Source organism: Coturnix japonica, chromosome 23 (assembly GCF_054131305.1).
Source record: "Coturnix japonica strain WE chromosome 23, WE-NBRP24, whole genome shotgun sequence".
NCBI classification, from domain to species: Eukaryota; Metazoa; Chordata; class Aves; order Galliformes; family Phasianidae; genus Coturnix; species Coturnix japonica.
Genome location: NC_140685.1, coordinates 7,887,369 through 7,908,395, shown reverse-complemented (window position 1 = coordinate 7,908,395; position 21,027 = coordinate 7,887,369). Strand labels below are relative to the sequence as shown.

General features: G+C 42.3%; 1 protein-coding gene across 1 annotated transcript in view; it reads right to left on the bottom strand.

The window, feature by feature from the left end:
- Positions 1-21,027, bottom strand: part of PITPNC1 (phosphatidylinositol transfer protein cytoplasmic 1) — a 55,164-nt gene that overhangs the window by 20,191 nt on the left and 13,946 nt on the right. Inside the window, 3 exon segments of the mRNA XM_015879526.3 lie at positions 8,095-8,102; positions 8,458-8,546; positions 10,700-10,848. Of these exon segments, the coding sequence (XP_015735012.2) occupies positions 8,095-8,102; positions 8,458-8,546; positions 10,700-10,848 (246 nt within the window).

Here is a 21,027-nt window from a genome sequence, read left to right as displayed (position 1 = left end):
CCCAAGGACTTTTAATTGCTGGCAGGTTCTGCACAAACAGTCCCAGTGCTTTGACATGCAAGGGTTTGGTTTATTTACATTTTCAGCAGGAAATAAATTTCAGCATAATTTCCTATTAATTAAATTAAGATGGATTATGAGCTGCCATGGAAAATCTTTTATCGTAAAACCCCAAACAAACTCTAGAGAATAATGCAGTAAAATTAAGGATGCAAAATGTTTCTTCTATCAAAGATAATATTTCTGTATTTCATATGGGAATACATTTTTCTGTGGATTACTGAATTTAGTTGGATTAACAGGACTAGAGTTCATAATAGCAGGCAACATCATTAGAAATATTTTCTTCATCTTTTCTTTAGCACTTCACAGCTCTTCCTTCAAACCAGCTTTTCAGAGAGGCAGATAAGAGTCAACATCTAAAAGTCTCCACACAATGTTGGTTTTAACAGCATCTTCACTGTTAGTCATCCAGTCTTGCAATAACTGCCAGCAAAACCGAGGTGGCAGTTACTGGTACAATGCACCAGAAATACCCTATGGCAAAACATCTCTGCAAAGGCAATGACTATTTCGTGTACTGTACATACAGCTTACACAACGAGGACATTACGCTGCCTTAGCATTAACGCTGCTGTCGGTCCAAGTTTGGACTTGATCAAATCTGAAGAATTCTTCTAAGGGATGAGCTGATGAGTAAGAAAGGAGGTGATTTAGAAAACAATTTGCCGAGCAACAAAATGAAAATGAGAAGCCTGTTCCTTTGAGACAACAGAAAATATATTTCCCATTCCGTGGATCTCATCTCAAAAGTAATGGCTCCATTTTCTTTTGACCGCAGAAATATTCATAAGCACATCCACCCTTGGTGCAGAAATGAATGAGTTTTGCCAGAATGGAGCTGTGGTGCCAGATGTGATGCTGTACAGGGAGCAGTCTCATTCTGGAGGAAAGAAAGAGGCTGCCCCTCCATTAACATAGTGAGATGTTCCTATGGCACACACTGGACTTACTTGGGGGGCAGAGGGTGTTAAGAGGCCATGGGGGACAGAATGAGGGCTCTAGAGTTGGACTTGGGGGGCAGAATGGGGGCTATGGAGTTGGACAGTAAATCATTGGATGGTGAGTGAAAGGGAATGCTTACAGAATGAAACACACAGAATGATTGGACAATAAGTGGCAGTGAATGGATAAAGAATGGAGAAATCTGCTGCTGCGGATGTCAGATCACACCAGCTTCCCTTCAGATCATATAAATATTTCCCCTTGTAGTAAAGGTTTCTGCAGACCTGCACCATACAAGTTTCAATCCACCCTAAACTACAACCAGCTCTCAGCTCTGCAGCTTGTGCAGTGAGTGACAGAAATAAAACACTAAAAAATCACAGCATGTAGAGTGCAAGATGGGGCAAGTTCGGTGTCAGATGAGCTGGTTCCTTATTATCCGCATCTCGTGGGAAATTAAAGATTGATGACGTTCGTGTCTCAGAAGACGCCAGCTGAAGATTTACAGTATTTATAAACACCAACAGACCTGGGGATCTTGTAATACAAACTAACACACAGAGAAACTCCAGATGTTCTCTGAACTGAGGTTGTTGCTCCTGTGCTGACAGGCAGCTAAAAGCATCTGCAAGCAAATATCTGAGCAAACAGCAGGTACTTCATGGAAAGAAGTTCATCAACAAACCATCCAAACAAGAAAAACTACAATAAAAGAGGGGGAATGAAGAGCCCTGAGTTCTAACGATGTTATTTGGAAGGAGAGGTGAATAAAAGTGATTGATGACAAGAAGTCTACAATTAAATGTTCTCAAAGAAAGCATAAAGCTATAAATGTCTTGCTACAGAGCTATGGAATGACCCAGCAGATGGAGATGCCATCACAACTGAAAACAATGTTCAGCACCACTCAGATGATTCACGTTCTAAAAGGAAACATTCCAGCTGTTTGCTGTGCATGCACGAGAACGGGGAAGGTTGCAGATGTAAATTACCACTGGAGGTGGGTTATAGAAAGCAGGTTAAAATAACAAACCCACTGATGTCTATTGCAGAGTTTTCAAAGCATTTGGAAGAGAACTGCTAATTGTTTAGTGCTTGGATGGTGAAGATGGGCCACGAATTTCAGAACATCATAAACAGCAGCTCTGTATTCTACAGAGACACATAAGAGCTGGGATGACAGAGCAGGCACACAGAGGAAAGCATCCTTGAGGAAATGAGCAGAGCCTGCCCATTAATTCATATTGTTTTTATCAGAACCTGGTGCTGCACTACAATGGACTCAGGGCTTAGATCTCAGTAACAGCTTCTGGGAAGGCTTCCACCAAACGCTGCAGGGCTGTGTGCTCTAATAGCACAGCACCATAACCACGTACCAGCACTGTGTCTGCATGCTTCAAGGTTACTGCTGCAGCCCAGGCTTTAGTCACCTGTTAAGAACCTGCCCCTTTGATTTGATGGCCAACATTTCATTTCCTTTGCTAAACAACTAAAATGGATGCTTCCAAAATAGAACCGACACAAATGGAAGCAGGGGATGATGTAAATGATCAAACACTACAGAGTTTCAGGTACGGTGGGGGATGTATATCTGCTGCTTTCTATGACCATCTACAGCTTACCAGCACTCAGATGCAGTCACCCTATAGACTGAGCTCCAGGTGCCATTAGCTGCCTTTAGCAGCTCAGCAAAGCACTAAATTGAAGTGTTGTTCCCTGCAACTCCAAATCAAGACTGTTCAAAACATCCTTCTGCTGCGGCATTTCAAACAAAAGACGTTAGGAAAAGCCTGAAGATCTCCAGATTTCTGCACAAGAACCACTAAGTGCCACTCACCTCACGGCACCTCATTAAAAAGCACAAAATCATTTTAGCATGAAGCCATTGAAAGTCAACCTGGCTGTTGCTTTACAGATGGCAACACGACTTTACCTCCAATCCAAAGCTCCAGTTCAACACAAAGAACCGGGCTGCCAACACAGCTCTGCGGAGCCGGCTGCCAACCACTGCTCTGCTCCAGCAGCTGCGGGGGGCTCGGTGGCTTTCAGGAACATTTACAGGGTCCAAATTCTTTTGAACATTTCACAGACTGCGGCTCATGATTCATCAGCTGCACTCTGACTAATTGGCACAGGGCTCCGGCACAACCACAAAACTGTTTACCCGTCGTTCAAAAGACGTTCATTACTCATGCAAAAAAAGTACATTTTTTCTTCCTATTTGAGTGGCTGCCTCTACCCTCAGCCAGGGATTCGGTGTTATGCAACAGTTGGAACCAAACTTGGGTTGAGGTAAGAAACCTTGCAGCAGATTTCTTCTCCAAAGCTCCGCTCCCTGTGCGCTGCCATCCACGCAGAGCAGAGCGGGGCAACCGCTTCCACGCCTCCGTTCCATTATCTCTACAGCTTTCAAGGATCCTCTTAGGACAAAAAACAATACAGTGGTCCATTTAATCTTTAATTTAAACTTCTGCCTGATTTCCATAGGACAGCCCTATTGCCTTCAGCATCGCAGGGTAAAGATTCTTTCACTAACAGTTGCCAAGAGGTGTCTCCTATTGTCACCTCCACGTTTCTTTAGGGGTGCCTGGGAGGGACGTGAGAAACAAGAGAAACCCAGCCAAAACCAAAGAATATTTCAGGTGCTTTTCTCCCCCGTGCTGTTGTTCTTTGCTCCCTGCACTCAGCATCCTTTTGGGGACAGCCAGGAGAGGATTAAAGCTCAAGAGAGCAACCAGCAAAAGACCCGTGGGTCTGTAACCAAGTACTGCACGCAAACACAGGCATTTCCAGATTAAAATGAAGTGAAATGAAAGCAGCATACGGAAAGCACACACTGCAGTTGTATTCTCAACTCACCACAGATACCCTCCTGGAGAACGAAAGGCCTATTTTTATCACGGTGATTGATTAGTGTTGCCATAGCAATAAGAAACACTTAGAAGAACAGGGTAGAACCTAAGTATGCCAAAACACTCGCCAAAGTCTTAAAGAGACAGTCAAGCACATGTGGTGTTTTACAGCCTTTTTTAGCAGAAGCTTGTAAAAATAACCTTTGCGTGGTAACTACATCTGAGGTGGCTGAAGGGATCACTGCAACTGCCAGTGGATGTGTTGGACAGAAGGGAACTCAGAGCGGATTCTTTTCTTTCTTTGCCTTCTCAAGGCTACAAACCGAACAATTACAACAACATTCCTTCCAGCTAATTTACTTCATGGCTAAACTGGCAGCCAAGTGAAGCACGTAACATGTCTGCTCTCAAAGTAATCAGAAAACAGCAGGTCAATGATGGAACATTTAGCAACTATCACTCTGGGGCCCTGACACATAGCAGATGAAATGATTATATTTGCCTCAGTCATTTGCTGTAGAAGAATTAATGTCACTTTGATAAATCGTCAGAGGAATTATTGTCTCCTGTTTTCTGTTCCGTAACTGTTTTTCATAAATATTCTGAATGTATGTCCTCTGCTTAACTCAATTTAAACCACTGGCTGGTTGAAATAAGTCTCCTCCTCCACGCAGAGAGTAAAACATGCCATGTGAAGTCTCCATCCTGCTCTGTACAGGACGTACATATCAGATGTGATACCAATAGTTGTCAAAGATTATGTGTTTTTTCCTCTCTTTTCTCTTCCTCTCTTTGTCCAAAATCTCAGCTGTCACTTGAAGAGGTGAAATAGGTAAGTGCTGCTTACTGAACGATATCCCAATGCAGGTTCAGAAACATGCTCTATGCAATCCTTTTCCATTTGTTTTGCAATACAGACAAGTTTTCTTTCTAGGTAATTATTTCTAATCTAGCTGGACAACCTCAGAGAGGAGTCGGCGTCTCCTCAGAGTCATTCTTCACAGGGCATCTTTTCTCCATCTTCCAAGTAGAAAAGCTTCCATCCTGAAACTAGCAAAGGAATTCTTCCTAAAAGCCAGGAAACAGCTATTCCCAAAGCACCTATAGCTTGACAGCAGGCACTCACCAGCACCCAGGGAAACTCCTGATCACTCACAGTCCCTAGGAGTTACTTCCATAGGGCTTCCTTCCAGCTGTACCTCAAATACAGCATCCCAAATTTATAAGCTTACCATCAGCTTAATTACAGCGTTAAATGAACTTGTAAGTAAAAATGAAACATCTGTTTTAGCAAGCTCTCTCACCAGGTTTCTAATTGCAAGATCAAAAGCAGAGCAATTTAAATGGAAGTTTAAGAGCCAGACAAAAAGTAGATTTCCTCACTTGCAGTCCTTAAGCAATGTCCCACCACTATAACAGCCGTCTGAACATGAAGGCACCATCTCATTCTCTAAACTCATTCAAACCTGGATGAACTCCTCTGGCTTCAGCTTCAAAAGCGTTTTTTCCTACTTCCTCCTCTTTCAATAGCAGCAGGAAGCTTGCAAGGATTAACTCAAGGTTTGATGCAGCATTTCTTGGGACATAACCCATGTCACACCTTCCTGATAAGAAGTCCTTTGTGCTGCAGTTTTAATGAGATCCTGCTCCACATACAGCATGGTACACATTTTAAAATGCTTTCCTGACGTGACAGTATTTCACATATTGCACAACAGATAGCATCGCTTGTACAACCATTCTGCAAAGCTCATTATCTTTCGTATGTCATTCTCATTACATATTATTAATACAGCTGTCAAGACTCAATCGCCGACCAGGCAGCCGCATCTTGTTGCCTGCTGTCAGATTTAGAGATGTGCAGTGGAACAGACACCTTTCTTTGAAGTGGATGCCACCGAAAGCAGACCCGGATTTTAGAGCACAAACACAACACCAGCTCCAATTTCTGTTGCCTTGCATCCAATCACTCCTGATTTTTCACACTGCCATTCCAGAGAACAGTGATCAGAAATCATTCTAAATGCTTGCTGAACTTCTTTTCCCTCCCCTGTGAGATTTTACAATTTCAGGTCCTTGAGAAAGTCATATTTATGAAATCTGTACTATTTCGCAGGCAAAACAGATCAGTCTGTATTGAACCACTGAATTGTAGTGTATGTGCTTGATGTTACCCAATTTCTGAACAGCCCATAAGCCTTTCAGCAGGCTTCAGTTTGCCATCCACATCCTCTTCTAAAGCACTGATGCACACAGAAATAACACTACGGAGCCTTTGGGATCCTTGCTCTTCATTCAGATTCAGACATCAAGGTAGGATGTTTCCTTCCTGGCAGCATGCACACCTTGGTAAAGTTATGCTTTATTTATACAATTCTTGGTCCACCTTCAGAATCAGTTTTCCCCGAACTGAGGCTCAGTTTAATCCTCCTGGTGTCCCACAGACCCCATAACGGGAGTTCTCTATTTTTAGAGCAAAAGGGGTTTCCAAGCTGCCAGACATTCTGGGGAAGATCTGTGCTGGTTAATGCTTTCTTTAAGGCTTCTCTAATAAATGCAGATACAAGTTTAGATAAATATTCCAGGCAACTATTGGAATTATTCCCAGTGGTGCATTTAACATTTCTGTTCTAGAGTCAACAGTTTGAGGCAAAGAACTTTCTCTGTTTTCCCTTGAATGCCATTTCATAGTCAACTGGCTTTAGGTTTCAGACTGAAATGCAGTTTCCTTCATCTCATCCCAATATTTTTAGCTTTATTTCCTTCCACCACTGTGAGCAATTACGGGAACTGGGGAATTCCCACAGGCGGTTACACTGTCACTGAGGGACTGTTCTGCCAACCTCCTGCACTTGTAGATCAGTTTAATCTTTCTTTAGAAGAGCATTCAACTCTGCTCTTGAAACACCCCTTCAGCTGTATCTCCTCTACACACCTTCCCTGCAATGCGTTCCAGGTGTTGTCTCATCAGATTAGGAAAAGATCGCTTCCCCATTCAAATTCTTTGAGAGTGACGTTGCTCTTTGGTTTCACAACACACTGCATTTCAAATTCAGACATAAGCTTGTCTGCTTCAATCATTCCTACCCGTCTCCTTCAGTCAAAGAAAAAAAAGTACTCAACAGAGTAACAGGCATCTGTGTGACACAGCATGTCATCTTCCCAGGGCAAGATTAAGCTGCTATCAAAGGTTTAATCACTTAATTACTGTAAACTGCAACTGAAGACACCTTCTGACAAAAATAGCTGAGACTCTGTCCCTTTCTTGCTATTATCCATTAGGGTAGCTGAGAATTTGCTCCATCAAACAGCGTTATTGGACTCTTTGTTTCATGGAATCAAACAGGAGGCATTACTTTTGGAGCAAGCTGTGCATATAAAGCAAACGTTGAAAAGTAAAGTTCGTCTACACAAGTTTTCAAACCCAGCCCACCACATTAATAACTCTAAGCCTCCACCTTTCAGAGCTAAGCGCCTCCAAATCCCTTTATTTTGACTCCTGCACATTTATCACATCAAAATCTTTCTCCTCTCTTTATTCTTTACAGGTTTAAAACACTGCACGAGCACTTTGAACACTGCAGAGTTAAAAACAGATGGATTACATTTTATCCGTAACCAGACACTCAACCTAAACCAAGGCAGCTGTTTCTGAACCTGTTTTCCCTCCACCTGGAATTTCCTCACCATCTCCTCGTCTTCTTCCAAGGGCTGTTGAAAACTCGCTGTATATTATTGAGGTCAATGCATTTAGAACAATTTTTCTCATGATTTACATGCTATATTTTGCCTCAGCTCTGCTAGAGAGAACAGCTGATTATTTTTTTTCCTGGGCACCAGGCCCAGTTTATTCTTAATTTTGCCCGCAGAAAGCAGTTTCCCAGATACCAAACCAGAGATGAGCATTTTATAAGTTAATAAAACAATAAATAAAACAAAATATGTTCTCATATCACCAAGTAATAACTGGAACTTTAAAAGCCTTGCCTTGTTTTATAGAAGCTTTTCTATGTTACAGTTACTGCATCAATATATACCACACGATTTCAAACGCTATAAAATAAGGTCAATAATTCATAGGGAATAGTTCAAATGTAACGTTTCATTTCTTAAGCAAACAGTTCCATTTCTAAAGGTGTTACGTATTAGTTGCACTAAGGAGGAACCAGTTTGGCTTCCAGTTCTACAGTTCACATAATTACACGGTATTTGTAGAATAAAAAGAAGAAAAACTTACTGTGTATTCTGATTTCCAATGGTCCATTTGTAAGAAAAAGGATTGATGGGGGAAAAGAAGAAAAAGAAAAACAGAAATGTGAAATAAAACACTGATGCAAAATCCTTGCAGTAAACACACATTAATCATTAACAAAATGCTGTCTGACAATCTGCTGATTCACGTGTCATTAAAGTGCATGGGACAATAAGGGGTACGAGCACAGAGTAAGGACAGGATGGTTTATTTGCAATGAGGGTATCGCATAGATGACTGCTTTTACTTCACCACCGTCATTGTGTCTATCAGCCAGAATGAGATCTGGAGCTTCTGAAGGAAAGCTGAACTACTCAAAAACAAGTCAGTAATCATTTTATTCCTTACCTGTGATTGTATAAGGATAATAATTCCAAGCCTTCTCTGTAACATAAAATATTTTGGGAACGACTGCTCTAGCCCAGCTGGGTAGTTTGCTGAAAATCAGAGAACACACAGTTAGAATACCTTATGATTCATGAGTGTGGAGTACAGATGCTTCCAAACATGCTCACACTACGATAAGTGTTTCATAGATGCCATAACACTCAGACCTCACAGTATTTTTTATCTCATGAACGCCTTATTTCAGATTTCTCCACAGACATTTATGAAGTCAATACAGCTTGTTCCCCTCCAAAGCAAACAATATGGCACCAGTGCAATGATCTCTGATCAGACACTGGCCGAGGTTTCAGTGCAGTTTCAAGAATGCAGCCTCAAAGTTCAGGTCATGCAGGACGCAGCAGATGAGCCCTGCAAGGTGTCTGTGCCACAGAATCCTCAGCCACAGGGAGGCACTCTCTAATAAGAGCTCATGAGCAAGTCTGTGGTGCTGGTCCACATCCATCTTGACTCTGCCTTTTGCTCTTGGAGGCCGTTTCCTAACCTCCCATAGCCCTTGCTGGCACACAAAGCCTTTCCATCAGGGTACCAAACAAGTGATGAACAACCACGCATTTTAAAAAGAAGTTCATGCAAAACCACCATCCAAGCCTTTCCTAGTGACATCAGTGAGAATCAGCTGAGCTGTCAGTAACAGATGCAGTGCTGGCTGCTCAGACATGGACCTTCTGAGAGCACAAACTGCATCGTACTTCAGGGACTCAATTAAAACTGTTGGTCTGCCAGTGTGTCAAGAAGATCACTCAGGCTATGGCTGAATCTTTACTGAAGTTCTATTTTCCAACTATAAATGTTTGAAGCAGTTATGCTTAAATAAGTACATGTGCTGGAAGTAAAATGACTTCTGTATTAGCAAACTTAGGGGGAAAATAAGCCACAAAGGTTTAATACAGTTTTCAATATCCAGTTCAACATAGCAGCAGGAAAGGTACGACAGCTTGCGTTTTCCATTGGCCATGTTTCGCAGGATGTACATCTAGTTGGATTTCTGAAGCATGAGGGCAGCTTGTACCAGGAAGCGCAGTAATAGCTTATCTCGGAGTGCATTGTGTTGGTCTTGTAGGAAGTGAGATTTTCTGCGGTCAGAGATTCCAAAAATGTCTATTTAAGCAGCAGAGTTTCCTGCTGTAAGCACGATGGATGTTGCTGCAGAAGCAGCAGTGTGGCTATTTTTATCCACACAAGTAGTTCTTGTCTACAGAGGCGTTATAGAAATAGGAATACAGTAAAAGTACTTGATATAAGCTCCTATAAAGCGTTACAGGAAGTGACTGAATTTGAGCAGTACAAGTTGAAGATAAATAAAGGTTCTTGTAAAGCAGCACCTTAAACCTGATTTCAAATACCCACTGTAGGCTTCAGTGATCTTCATGTTCCTGAAGGCATGTGAAACCTCTTTGTCAGTGGTTACACCCATCTTTGGGCAGGAGATCCTCTGGTCCACTGCCTATGCTAACAGAACCAGTATGCTTCCCAAGTATGTCTTACATGTGCTTTCTAGGTCAGATCCATTGTGGTTATTATGAATTACAACAAAGCGATGATTCTGAACACGCCCTTCAGTGCATATAATGCCTTATCTCTTCTTAACATGGAGGAAAGAAGTAACCAGAAACAAACAAAAAAATCCAGGAGCTCTGCAATAGGAACAAATATATTGATTTTTACCAAGTCTTATATCCAGCCCCTGAGAAAAAAAGAATTACGGTCACAATAATATTGAATGTTGGCAAAATATATTGTTTGACTGCATGTGTGTGAGTGTGCAGTGTTACTGGTGACTCAATTTAGCCTGAGTGAAGGTTAGATATGTCAGGACTGCAGAGGAGGAGTAACCTGCAATGTAAAAACAATAGCTCTCCTGTTTCTATGCTTGCTATGAAAGAGCATAAAAGAGTAATAGAAATGAAGCAGGCCAGGGGGAATAGAAGAACATCAGAAAAGCAGCAGTATTCAGACAGATCAGCAGTAATACGAAGACTGAGCAATACATTTCTTAGGTCACAGCCGTATGTATTTAAATAAATATAAAAGCATACCTAGCCTTTGAGTTGGGAGGTACAGACTTTCAGCAGCATAATTTCACCACAGGAAGAGATATATTTCACTTTTTTGCCTGACAAGGACATTCATTGCTATCTGCTGTTACTGCCCATGCTGAAAGAAGCAGTTCTATTGCACTTGCCTGTTGAGATAGACACGTTTCTCTGTTAGCTGACCATTGCCGTGATTTGGATCCTCGTAAGGTTCATTCTGCACCACTTCAACGCCTTCACCTCGGTCACTCTGCTCATGGCTGTGCTTGCTTATCATGTACAATTGCCCAATTCTGTACTGCAAAGCAAAAATCAAGAACAGTGTATTCACTTTATGTAATATGAGCATTCATAAGTCAATGTCATAGAAAGATGTATTATTATGTACAAATGTAAGGCCATCTAAGGGATGAAAAACAGCATTTTGAAGCAGAGTGGAACTCTATGAGCAGAGTTCCTTCCATTATCTTATCAAATCCGGGGCTTCACTTACAGAAAAAAACAACAAAAGCCATATGTGTACATTAATCAGGAAAGGACTTTGTTTAAAGACTGTAAGTATTTAAGAATAAATGAACAATTAATACACTGCACCGAAGGTGGAAAGATGCAGACTGAGTACTTACAGAATGAAATCTGAGAAGAGTGATTTGGTGATACCATTAAAATAGGCTTTAGCATTTATCTTTTTTTCACATAGACTCACAAATTATTTAGGAAGCCAAAACCCAGGGGCTGCAATCACAGAGAAATAAATTATTGCACTTGCAATTGACTTCTTTTTCTTCCCTGCAGTACGTCTGCATCTACTCCAGGGCTTTTTTCTCCAGAGAAACATAATGAAAAGTACATTTCCAAACTTTCATTAGCAAAGATTTTTAGAGTAAAAATGCATATTCTGTTCTGAGACTTCAGTCTTACTGAAGCAACTTCCACATCCTGGAACACACCACAGTTCTCACAAGTGACTGTCTTTGGACCTGTCCAGTTTTATCCATTGGATCCATCACTCCTCCAAAGTAATTTATTTAAGGACATCCACTCTAATCACGTCTACCACATCAATCACTTCCAACACAACGGACAACCCCTTAATGGCCGAGCTCTACCGAATCTTTTTCTTCTCTTATCTCATCACATCGGTCCTCATCTTCAAGGCTCTGAAGAGCTGTCGACTTCAAACACACACTTCAACAAGTCTCAAGAAAAACTGCCTTCTCTGCTTCACCAATAATAAATGAATGCACTGTACACAGCCAAGGTAACGCCTGTAGACAGAGCGAGCACTTTCAATGGACAAGCTGGTAGTGTTGGAAAGGGGAGAACTTTCAGGCACATGAAGCTGCTCTTCAGCTCTGAAATCAAAGCTGAGTTCTTCAAAGCTGAACACAAGTCGAGAAAAAAATGCACTGTTTCAAATTGGATATGTATGAATTAGACCACCTGTGAGCAAAGGCACTGCCTGCAGAGTGATAAGGAGGGTAGAAAAGAGGAGAGGTGATAAGGTGCTTATCTTCTGATGGAAAGAAAGAGATCAGTAATTTGTAGCCTGTGGAACATGAAAAGGTTCGTTGAGAGAAGGGGGAGAGCAATTACAGTCTGCCATAAAACCAGAATCACTGCTGAGATCTCTGATCTGATTTCTGCTACTTTTGCCTTTTATTTGCCACAGATATCTCTGGAAAGTGTTTCATAATTGCACATGACATCGCACGCTCAGATTTCCTACTTCCATGCACTCTTGGCAATTCTGCTCTCAGCTGAACACAAAAATCTCAGTTTCTGTGGGAAACATCGAGACAAACGTGAGTTCATGCTGACGATGAATAACAGAGCAGTGCTGAGGCACTCATTTGCTCCAGTATCACAAACCAGAGATATTCACATTAACAACATATTTAGCTAATAGAGACTGATGCTATTTCATGGACACACGCCACCAAAGCAGAACAGCACATCACCAAGGCTGTAAATCACTCTGCTTAGTACATGGGCAAGGATGGCTGAGCTGCTGTATCACAGAGGAATTACCTCACAGATATCACAGCCGGGGTTAAAGAAAGTTCTGCTTCTCTGACGGGACTCGGAGCCACAAACATTCCAGCGTTAACTTAAAGATTGCTGATATTCAACAGCACAGAATTCTGCCTCCACTGAGCACTTCCACCACAGGACACACCTGTGAAGGTGTTCAATTCTCAATGGTAATTACTTAAGTCAAGTGGTTTCTCTTATCACACTCACTGACTATAAATCCTTCAGTCCTTCATATTATTATTATTATTATTAGGCATCACTCTGCCTTTTGAAATGGGCAATGCCTAATGCGTTCTCAGGTTAATGCAGAGCCCTCACACGCGGGCAATTATAACACTGTGCCTTCTGATCCCCGTGCCTGTGTAGATGATGATTCACCGCTATTAAGAATAATTTAAGAAAGTCTTTTCCACGACACGCGCTGCAGGTTCTGACAGGGTGATTTGTCTTCCTTGCTATTAACATTCCTCGGTTGGTTTTAACCAGCACAGAGGAACATCCACTGTTACCATTTGATGCTCCATGTACTGGCAGACCTGCTCTGCTCCCACCAGGTCAACTTCTTGAATTTCTTTTTCTTCTCAACTGCAGATTCACCTCCCAGCCTTCTGGCCTGCACATGTATTGCTTTGCAAGCCAAAGAAGTGAACATCTGCCTTACGGTGTGTGCTAACCACTACCTCAAGGCTTTCCTCAAGGGCATTGCTATGGAAGGACATCATTCAGACAACCACTGCAGCACTGAGCACCTTCCTGCACCTTCTATCTACAGAGCCATGAGCAGGACGAACAACCCTCACCTCCAAGTCTCTCCTACACAGTGTAACTTAGTGCAGTGAAAGTAGCAGCTGATATTTCTAAACTAGTGGTTTTACTGCAAAAAATGACTACATTGTAGGCTGGAGTCATGTGAAAAGGATCCTGCTGGTTTGGACTCCTGGGAAAATCCAGAAAGCAAGTATGAATAGTAAACAGAGAGCACAGAAAGGGTGTGTTCTCATAGCCCAGTGCAGTACCTTGCAGAGAGAGCCTGGCTGCAGCTGGGATGGCACCAAATCTCACTGCGGCCGCCTCTGCAGAGAGCATGCAAAATGTACACAGAATTTGAGTGCCAACCTCTACACCACAGCGCTCAGAGCAAACCAGGCACCTTGCACTGCATTCACTTTGCCATGTAGAAATATCTTAAGTGCAAAGAAGTTTCTAGCAGCTGTTTTAAAATGGCTGTCCTGAGGCACCACTACAAGACTGTAGTTCCAGAAGCAACAGGAGCTTTCTAAAATATCACTGTCAAGAGCACATCCACTTTAGCTATGCAAAAAAAATCAATCTTCTGAAACAGCAGCAGAATTGATTTGTTACAAGGAACAGCACCCAAACTCTACGTGACTGGCGTCATCCAGCAGCAGACACAGAGCTGAACCAGTTAATGAGTGCCATGGTCCCAAGCATCTTCTGATTGAAACACAGCAGAGCTGCACTCTGTCCTGAGCATCGGGCAAAGCCAGTGCCTGAAATAAGCTGTGTGGCACCACAGAAAAATCCAGATGTGATGTGAGCCTCCAATCAAGGCAGGTCAGTTAGTGGTGTAAATGTCCCTCACTCCAGTAATAAATAATCTGACTAGTCCAAGTTTAACATTGAGCTTTAAATCTTCCCTTCAGCTAATTCCTGCACACATCTACGGCTCGTGATGCACTGCACATCTGCAGACTTGCACCAGCAGCATTTTTCAGTATTGCCCTAATTCATGGGAACATGTTTTTGCAGCCTCACAAATAAACAGCTGCAGCAGGGGCAGATGACTTTCTCATGCTGTAAAGTGCAATTCTTACTGCTTTCATGTTTGTGTTGCCTTCCTCAAGGAAGAAATTCCTTGTGCAAATCACTCCAACTGTTAAGATTCCAGCGAATGACATTCAGCAGCAACTGGAATAGGATGTTCAGCAGAACAGCCCCCCTCCTCCACAACCTTCATCTAAAGAAACCTGATCTATGTTCAGTTTGAAGTGTCCTGGCACACTGATGGCTTGCATCCTATGTGAGCGATGCCACAATTAATAGAACCAGATTAATAGTAATCACAACTAATACACATACAACGCTGCTCATTTCAGTTTTCACTGAAATGGAAATTAAATTGCAAATTTTCAGCTTACATGCAAATACGTTTTGCTAAATATAGCTCATGTCCTGTTCAGATGCTGGTAATTTTGTGTTTCTGCACCAGCTGTGCTATTGAAAAAAAAGCAGCTGTTTTCACCCTGAATGTACAAGCTCATATTTTTTAAGAAGCAGTTCTTATTAATGCTATTCTGCAGCGAGTCAGCTGGTTAAATCTTGCAACTGTTTACATGATGTGCTTCTTCCATAATGGCCAATAATACCTCATTATCTGGGTCTATGAATGGATGTATATTTCCTGAAAGAGATGCACATGATTTGCTTGAGCCTGTACCCAAAAGCAGGAACATGAGCTGGAAGGGACAGCCCATCTGCCAGCAATGCACATTGAAACACTGCTCCCATCTGCGGGTCCTTATTCCTGAGCACACACCTCCGAGCCACACGTCGCTCACACCTTTAATTGCAGCTTGCTGCTTTTCAGGCACAATCCACTTTGCAAAACTGTTTGATGGCTATCAAATATTATTGATGTATTTTCTAAGCAAATGCAACAGCATGTTGTATTTGTTAACTATAATACATCCATGAGGCTGCAGTCAACCTGAAGGCTGAAGTTCAAAGAGCTGTTTGTTAACCCTCTTTAAATTTTAACTCAGAAAAATGAACTGAAACTTGCAACATAATTTTTGCAGAGTTTACCATGTTTCTTTTGGTGAGAGAGGCCCATTTCCTGCCACTCCAGGAACAAAAACCCAACCTCCTCCTATTTCAGATGTTCCAGGAAAAATCAGAATGAAAAAGCAGAGGGTTCCTCATCCATCCATCCATCCATCCATCCATCCATCCATCCATCCATCCATCCATCCATCCATCCATCCATCCATCCACTGAATCTAAATTTACATGCTATAGATATTAAATGCATTTCTGTTGCCTGTTGCAGCCGGGCAGCGCAGCACCTCAAAAAGTTGCAGCCACGAAACTGAGTCTGCACAGAAAGAGCAGCTCCTCCAGACTGCAGAAGGATCTGATTCAGCTCAGTTTGATTTGGGATGTATTTGACCCCTCCTGGATGTGATGCTGCAGTCAGGTCTGGCTGTGATACGGATGGACTGAACACACGTGCAACTCTTCCCATTCAATGGCAATGATTTTTCCCTATTTGCACAGCTAATGGCACTCAACTGATGAGTAAGTAGAACTTCTTTCCCCTCAGGTTACTTTTCTCTAATTACTCTTCAGTAATTACTCTTTTTCTTTGTCGCTTATAAAATCTCTCTTGTACTAAAAACATCAACTTTCAAGTACAGAGAATGTGATGCTTTCAGGAAAAAAAAATCCATGAGCATTTTGGACCGAGGTGAGCAAACAGCTCCCTGCACTCACACACCACAGGTAACAGCTTCCTCAGCAGATGGAGTTAGTGGCGTCATTCAGAACGTGTCCTTTGGGTGTAATAGCTCATGGTGTACAGCAGCACCAGGGGATAAAGCTGAAAGCTACAACAACAAGATGGGTAACTAGATAAGATCTCTTTGTAAAGAACCTGGTTTTCTTCCTGCAGTACTTCAGACCACAGCAGGGCCACGTGATTGCTGCTTATGCAAGTTCTCAGGGCTGTAAACCTGCTAACAAAGACAGAGTTTAAAATGGAAAACATAGAGCTCAGAGCCTCCCAAACATACATGGCACCCAGGAAGAGTCAGCAGCAAGAACAAAAACTCATTGCAGGCCGACACAGCTCCATCTTCTGCTTGTGCCTGGAGTTTGCCCAGTGCCCACAGCAGGGCCATGGCACACCAACACCGCAGCACCCGCACTGTCACCTCCCAGCCACTCTTTGTAACATCCCACTCTCCCCTCCAGCACAGTCACCCTATAGAACAAACACACTTAAGGAATGTTGGTAGTTCATTATCAAACTTTGAAAACTAAATTCTCTATTCCACTTCCCTCACCCTTTTTTAATTCTTCTTTTCTCCCCTCCTTGTGCTTGGTGTGGACTGCACAGTCCTCTTGGGAGTCAGATAACCATCCGGGCAGGCAGCACACTGAATTCCTGACTGCCATGGCTGAACTGCTACCCAGCACCTCAGAAAGAGGAGTTAGTGCTACCCAGCACACAGCAGGGGGGCACAGTCTATTCTGCAGCAGCTCCTTCCTCGATGATCAGGACCTGATATACCTGCTTCCCCATCTCACACATAATCACAGCTGGTCCCTGCCACTGCAGACAGCCAGGCCAACTCTACCTCTAGAATCTTTTCTTCCATCTAGGCTGCAGTTAAAAATAAATAAGCACATACATAAAACCCCACTTTCTGATAGCAACAAGACATTTGCCGGCTTAACCAGTCACAGCTCTCACTGAGAGGCAGCTATCAGCTTGGCTCTGTGGGAAGCCTTGCAGTGCTGCTTCTGTTGGAGCCAAATGGTTGCCTTGCTGTGAGCACAACTGCTGACAATAGGGTAATATGTGGCGAGAAGTCTGGCATTGCCAGTGGGACACGTGCATGCATACAAGGCGTTGTGGGTTTACATACTGACTTGTCATGCATCCATTCCCTTACTGTGATCTTGAACTGTGCACAGAAAACTCAGCATTATTAAACAAAGTTCATTTAATGAAAGGAAAGATGCAAGACTGTATTCAAGGCTGTTGGTTGACGGTAGTGTCATCTTGTCATTTACCCACGGCGCTTGCTGATGTTAAAACTACAGTCTGGGAAGCTTGATTGATCTGTTGCTTTATTTCCCTATTCTTTCAATAATTTCTAACACACAAGCACAAAATGAATCAACACTGAGTACAAAACCTTGGATGTGAAACCAAATAAGCCTTCCAAAAGGAGCAAGGTGTGCTTAATTCAACTGAAGTCAGAACTTTGAGTATTTTCTTTTCTAATGAAGCTTTTACAACTCAGAGGATTGCCATTGCTGTGTTCTTTCCAAGCTCCTGGGAATGATTTGTTGTATAGAACCCAAATTAAAATGGGTGGAAGAGAGGAACTGAAGTCAGAGTTTCAGCTTTGGATTTTTCTCTGTCAGCTTCTCCTCCGTTGCTGCCTCAAACAGCAGAGCTTTCCATAGATACCAACCACAAGCACTCCATGGCTCACTCTGATTGGTACAAAGCCAGCAGATCCAGTATCACGTCAGACATATCACACCTTGCTCAAATTCTTTTTCATCTACAAAAAAATGTTACAGAGAAAAGGGAAGATTATACAGCATTATAGATCTGATGGCCTCTTGGAGGCCTCCCAGACGTGATTTCCTCAGACAGCTCCCTGACAAGAGGACAGCGCTCACAATCAGGTCCCTGCAGCCGGCTCCCAAAGGTCACTTGGCTCACACAAAGCAGCCATCTGAGCCTTCTGTGTGCTGCCTTAATTTCATAAGGCTGTTTTCTTAAGAAGGGCTCTTGTTTTATTGGGTAGGTGCAACTTTATTGGACGCTACAACTTACATAGAAGTTTCACTTCTATAGGCGGAAGAGCTAGGCATGCATCAGAGGCATGACACTTATATTCTCCCTGCAGCACTATGGGCCCCCCCAGAGCCCTGACAACCACAACTACTCCACCAACCACTTCTCTATCACCAAGTGAGCCACAGCTACCAAACATCAGGCTTCTTTGTTTTCTTGTTTTGAGCTGTGGGAATGAACGGATAACGCAGCATTTCATTTCATCAAGAGGACAAAACTCACGTTGGTTTTCCACTTACTATTACAGGCAATTAACTGATTAACTGGCAGATGCCATCAAGGCATCATCACGTCATCTTCACGAAGACACACATTCAGGGTAAGAACAGAGCCCAATGTGCACTTCCTCATGCGTAGCAATGCAAGCAGTCCCAATGGAAAACTCCCAGATGCCTCCTTCTCCACTCATCCATAGATCAAATGTTTCATTTAAGCCACCTGACTGAGTTTCCTCCATCAGAAGGAGAAAGTGCCATTAAATGAATCCTCGTGTGCCGGTTTTGATTTATGTTACAATGGATCCCCAATTCTTTTTCTACATGCCAGAACTACCTTGTGCCATTCCTAGAATTGAAAACAAAGCCGTGAACAAAAATGTTCTGTTTCATCATTTCAGAAATCTACTCAAATAGAGATGAAATTCATCTTAAACAGCCTCAAAGAGAACACTGCCAGCATAAGGATCTTTGTGACTACTAAGTGAGAAGCTCAAGGAGGACAAAGAGCTTACATTTTCTTGAAATGGGAAGTTAGGCATATTTTTAAGTTATATGAAGACGGGCCTAAAAGAAGGTTAAATTTAAGGGCTAGCAAGTGATTTATTTATGAAAGAACTTGAAAATAATACGAAAATAATCCAGACAACATTTACTGCAGGGCAAGGTCAGCAGGGCTGACGTGTTTGTCTGTGCTACCACAGCTACAGTTTCCAACAACCAAACCAATGTTTGCAGATAATCGACGTGCAGATAACTACGATGCTGTACTGCACTCAGAAGCACATTTGTACTCTGAGGACCTTCCTGACTTTTGTTTTCTTACTGTAAGTAACGAAAGATAAGGCAGCTTATGACTGAATCTCAGTAGCCACTCTCAGCTCCTACTGATCAGTATTTGACTGAAAGATGCTCACAGTCATAAAGAATCTGTCCCCAAACACCATAAGCAGCTGTCAGATTCACTGCTCTGACAATCACCCAAATGAAACTGTTTTAGTGGAAGTGTTGTGTATTAACTGGCTGCACTGTTTATATTGCTCGCAGCAATGTTGATACTGTAACAGGTCATTGCCAGTTAAGTAAAACACAAGTTCATGTTACCACCAGCTATTTATTTTAACACTGACATGGGTAGTATGTTGGGTAAATAGCTGTATTTTTCTGTTAGGAGAGCTGTGCTTTAAATTGATGCCATCACTAATGGCAATATTAAAGTGAACCACTTACACTGAACAGATACCTGGGTGAAGTATGAGCACAGAAAGTAACACATCACCTATCATTAAGCTTGCTGGCAGCTTCCACTACAAGGGATCATTCTCCTTTTGGAAACACCTGCTAAATTTCTGTTGCATTATTTTCTATCATGTCTACTTCAATGCTCAGAAAACCACAGCCAAAATGGCTCAGGAATGATTCAATTGCTCACAAGAATAATGAGACCAAAAGAACCCACAAAAATCACCAAAATCAAACAGAAAAACCCCCAACAACAAAATCAAACCAAGCTACAAACAGATAAAAGCAATGAATCAGAAGTAAACGTATCAGCTCTTGCTCCCCTCCCCACCTGACATTTGGCAGACACCTCGTCCTTGCAGGATCTATATTCATGTGAAAAAAGGGCTCAGTATGAATGGATTAAGCTTAAGCCTTTGCAAACACAGCTCCATATTCTCAACAGAAGCTCTTCAAAGCTTTCCAGGTGAATTACCAAATATTATGTTCTCATTGCACACTCACACACCTCTCACAGGTCCTGCTGCACACAGGTTGTGTTTTCCTTGCATGTTTCCACGTTTCTTTCTGCTGTTTATTTTCTTCTATCACATGTCATCACAAATATTTTAAGTGATTATTTTACCCACTGCCCTCTCCATTGCAATCTCAAGAGCAGAAACCTGCACGGTGCCTTCATCTCAGCCTTCCAACCCGATGATAACATGAACACACACATATATGCCTTCTCAGAAGGTTTTAAAGCCACCCAAAATATCTACAAACAAAATCTTTACTTAAGGAAATCTTACAAAGCCAGGTGCTCAGGCATTAGAGAAAAAAAGATGGATTACATACTCAACACCAATACATTTGCACATATAAACACTATAGCACTGTCAAATAATCTTTAATTCTTTCTTCTCAAGGCAGTCACGTACTGAAGTATATGAATTTACATTGGGCATCTGCGCCATTTGCTGGAGAGCTGGAAAACACACCGGGAAAGGAAAACTGTGCAAGCTCAAGGTCATAAGAAGTGAATAATCCACATGAGTGCACATCCTCTGGGCATCACCAGTGCACAGCACCCAGCCGTGATGAATAAGGATGGGGAAGGGCAGAGACTGAGAACTCCACATATCATGGGGCTTACATCCTCCACAAGCAGTTAATAGATGCTTGTTCCTTATCATCCTCAGACCACTTCTGGCACAAGAGATCTGATTCAAAGAAGTACAATGCTAAAGTAACTAGACCCAATGAGAACAGTGTTTGGAATGGGCCATATAAATCCTCTTTGAAAACTTAGGTTCCCAACATTAAACATTAAAAAACCCTATTATTTTACACTAATGTCTCAGTAAAGATGCTCTCCATCTCTAAA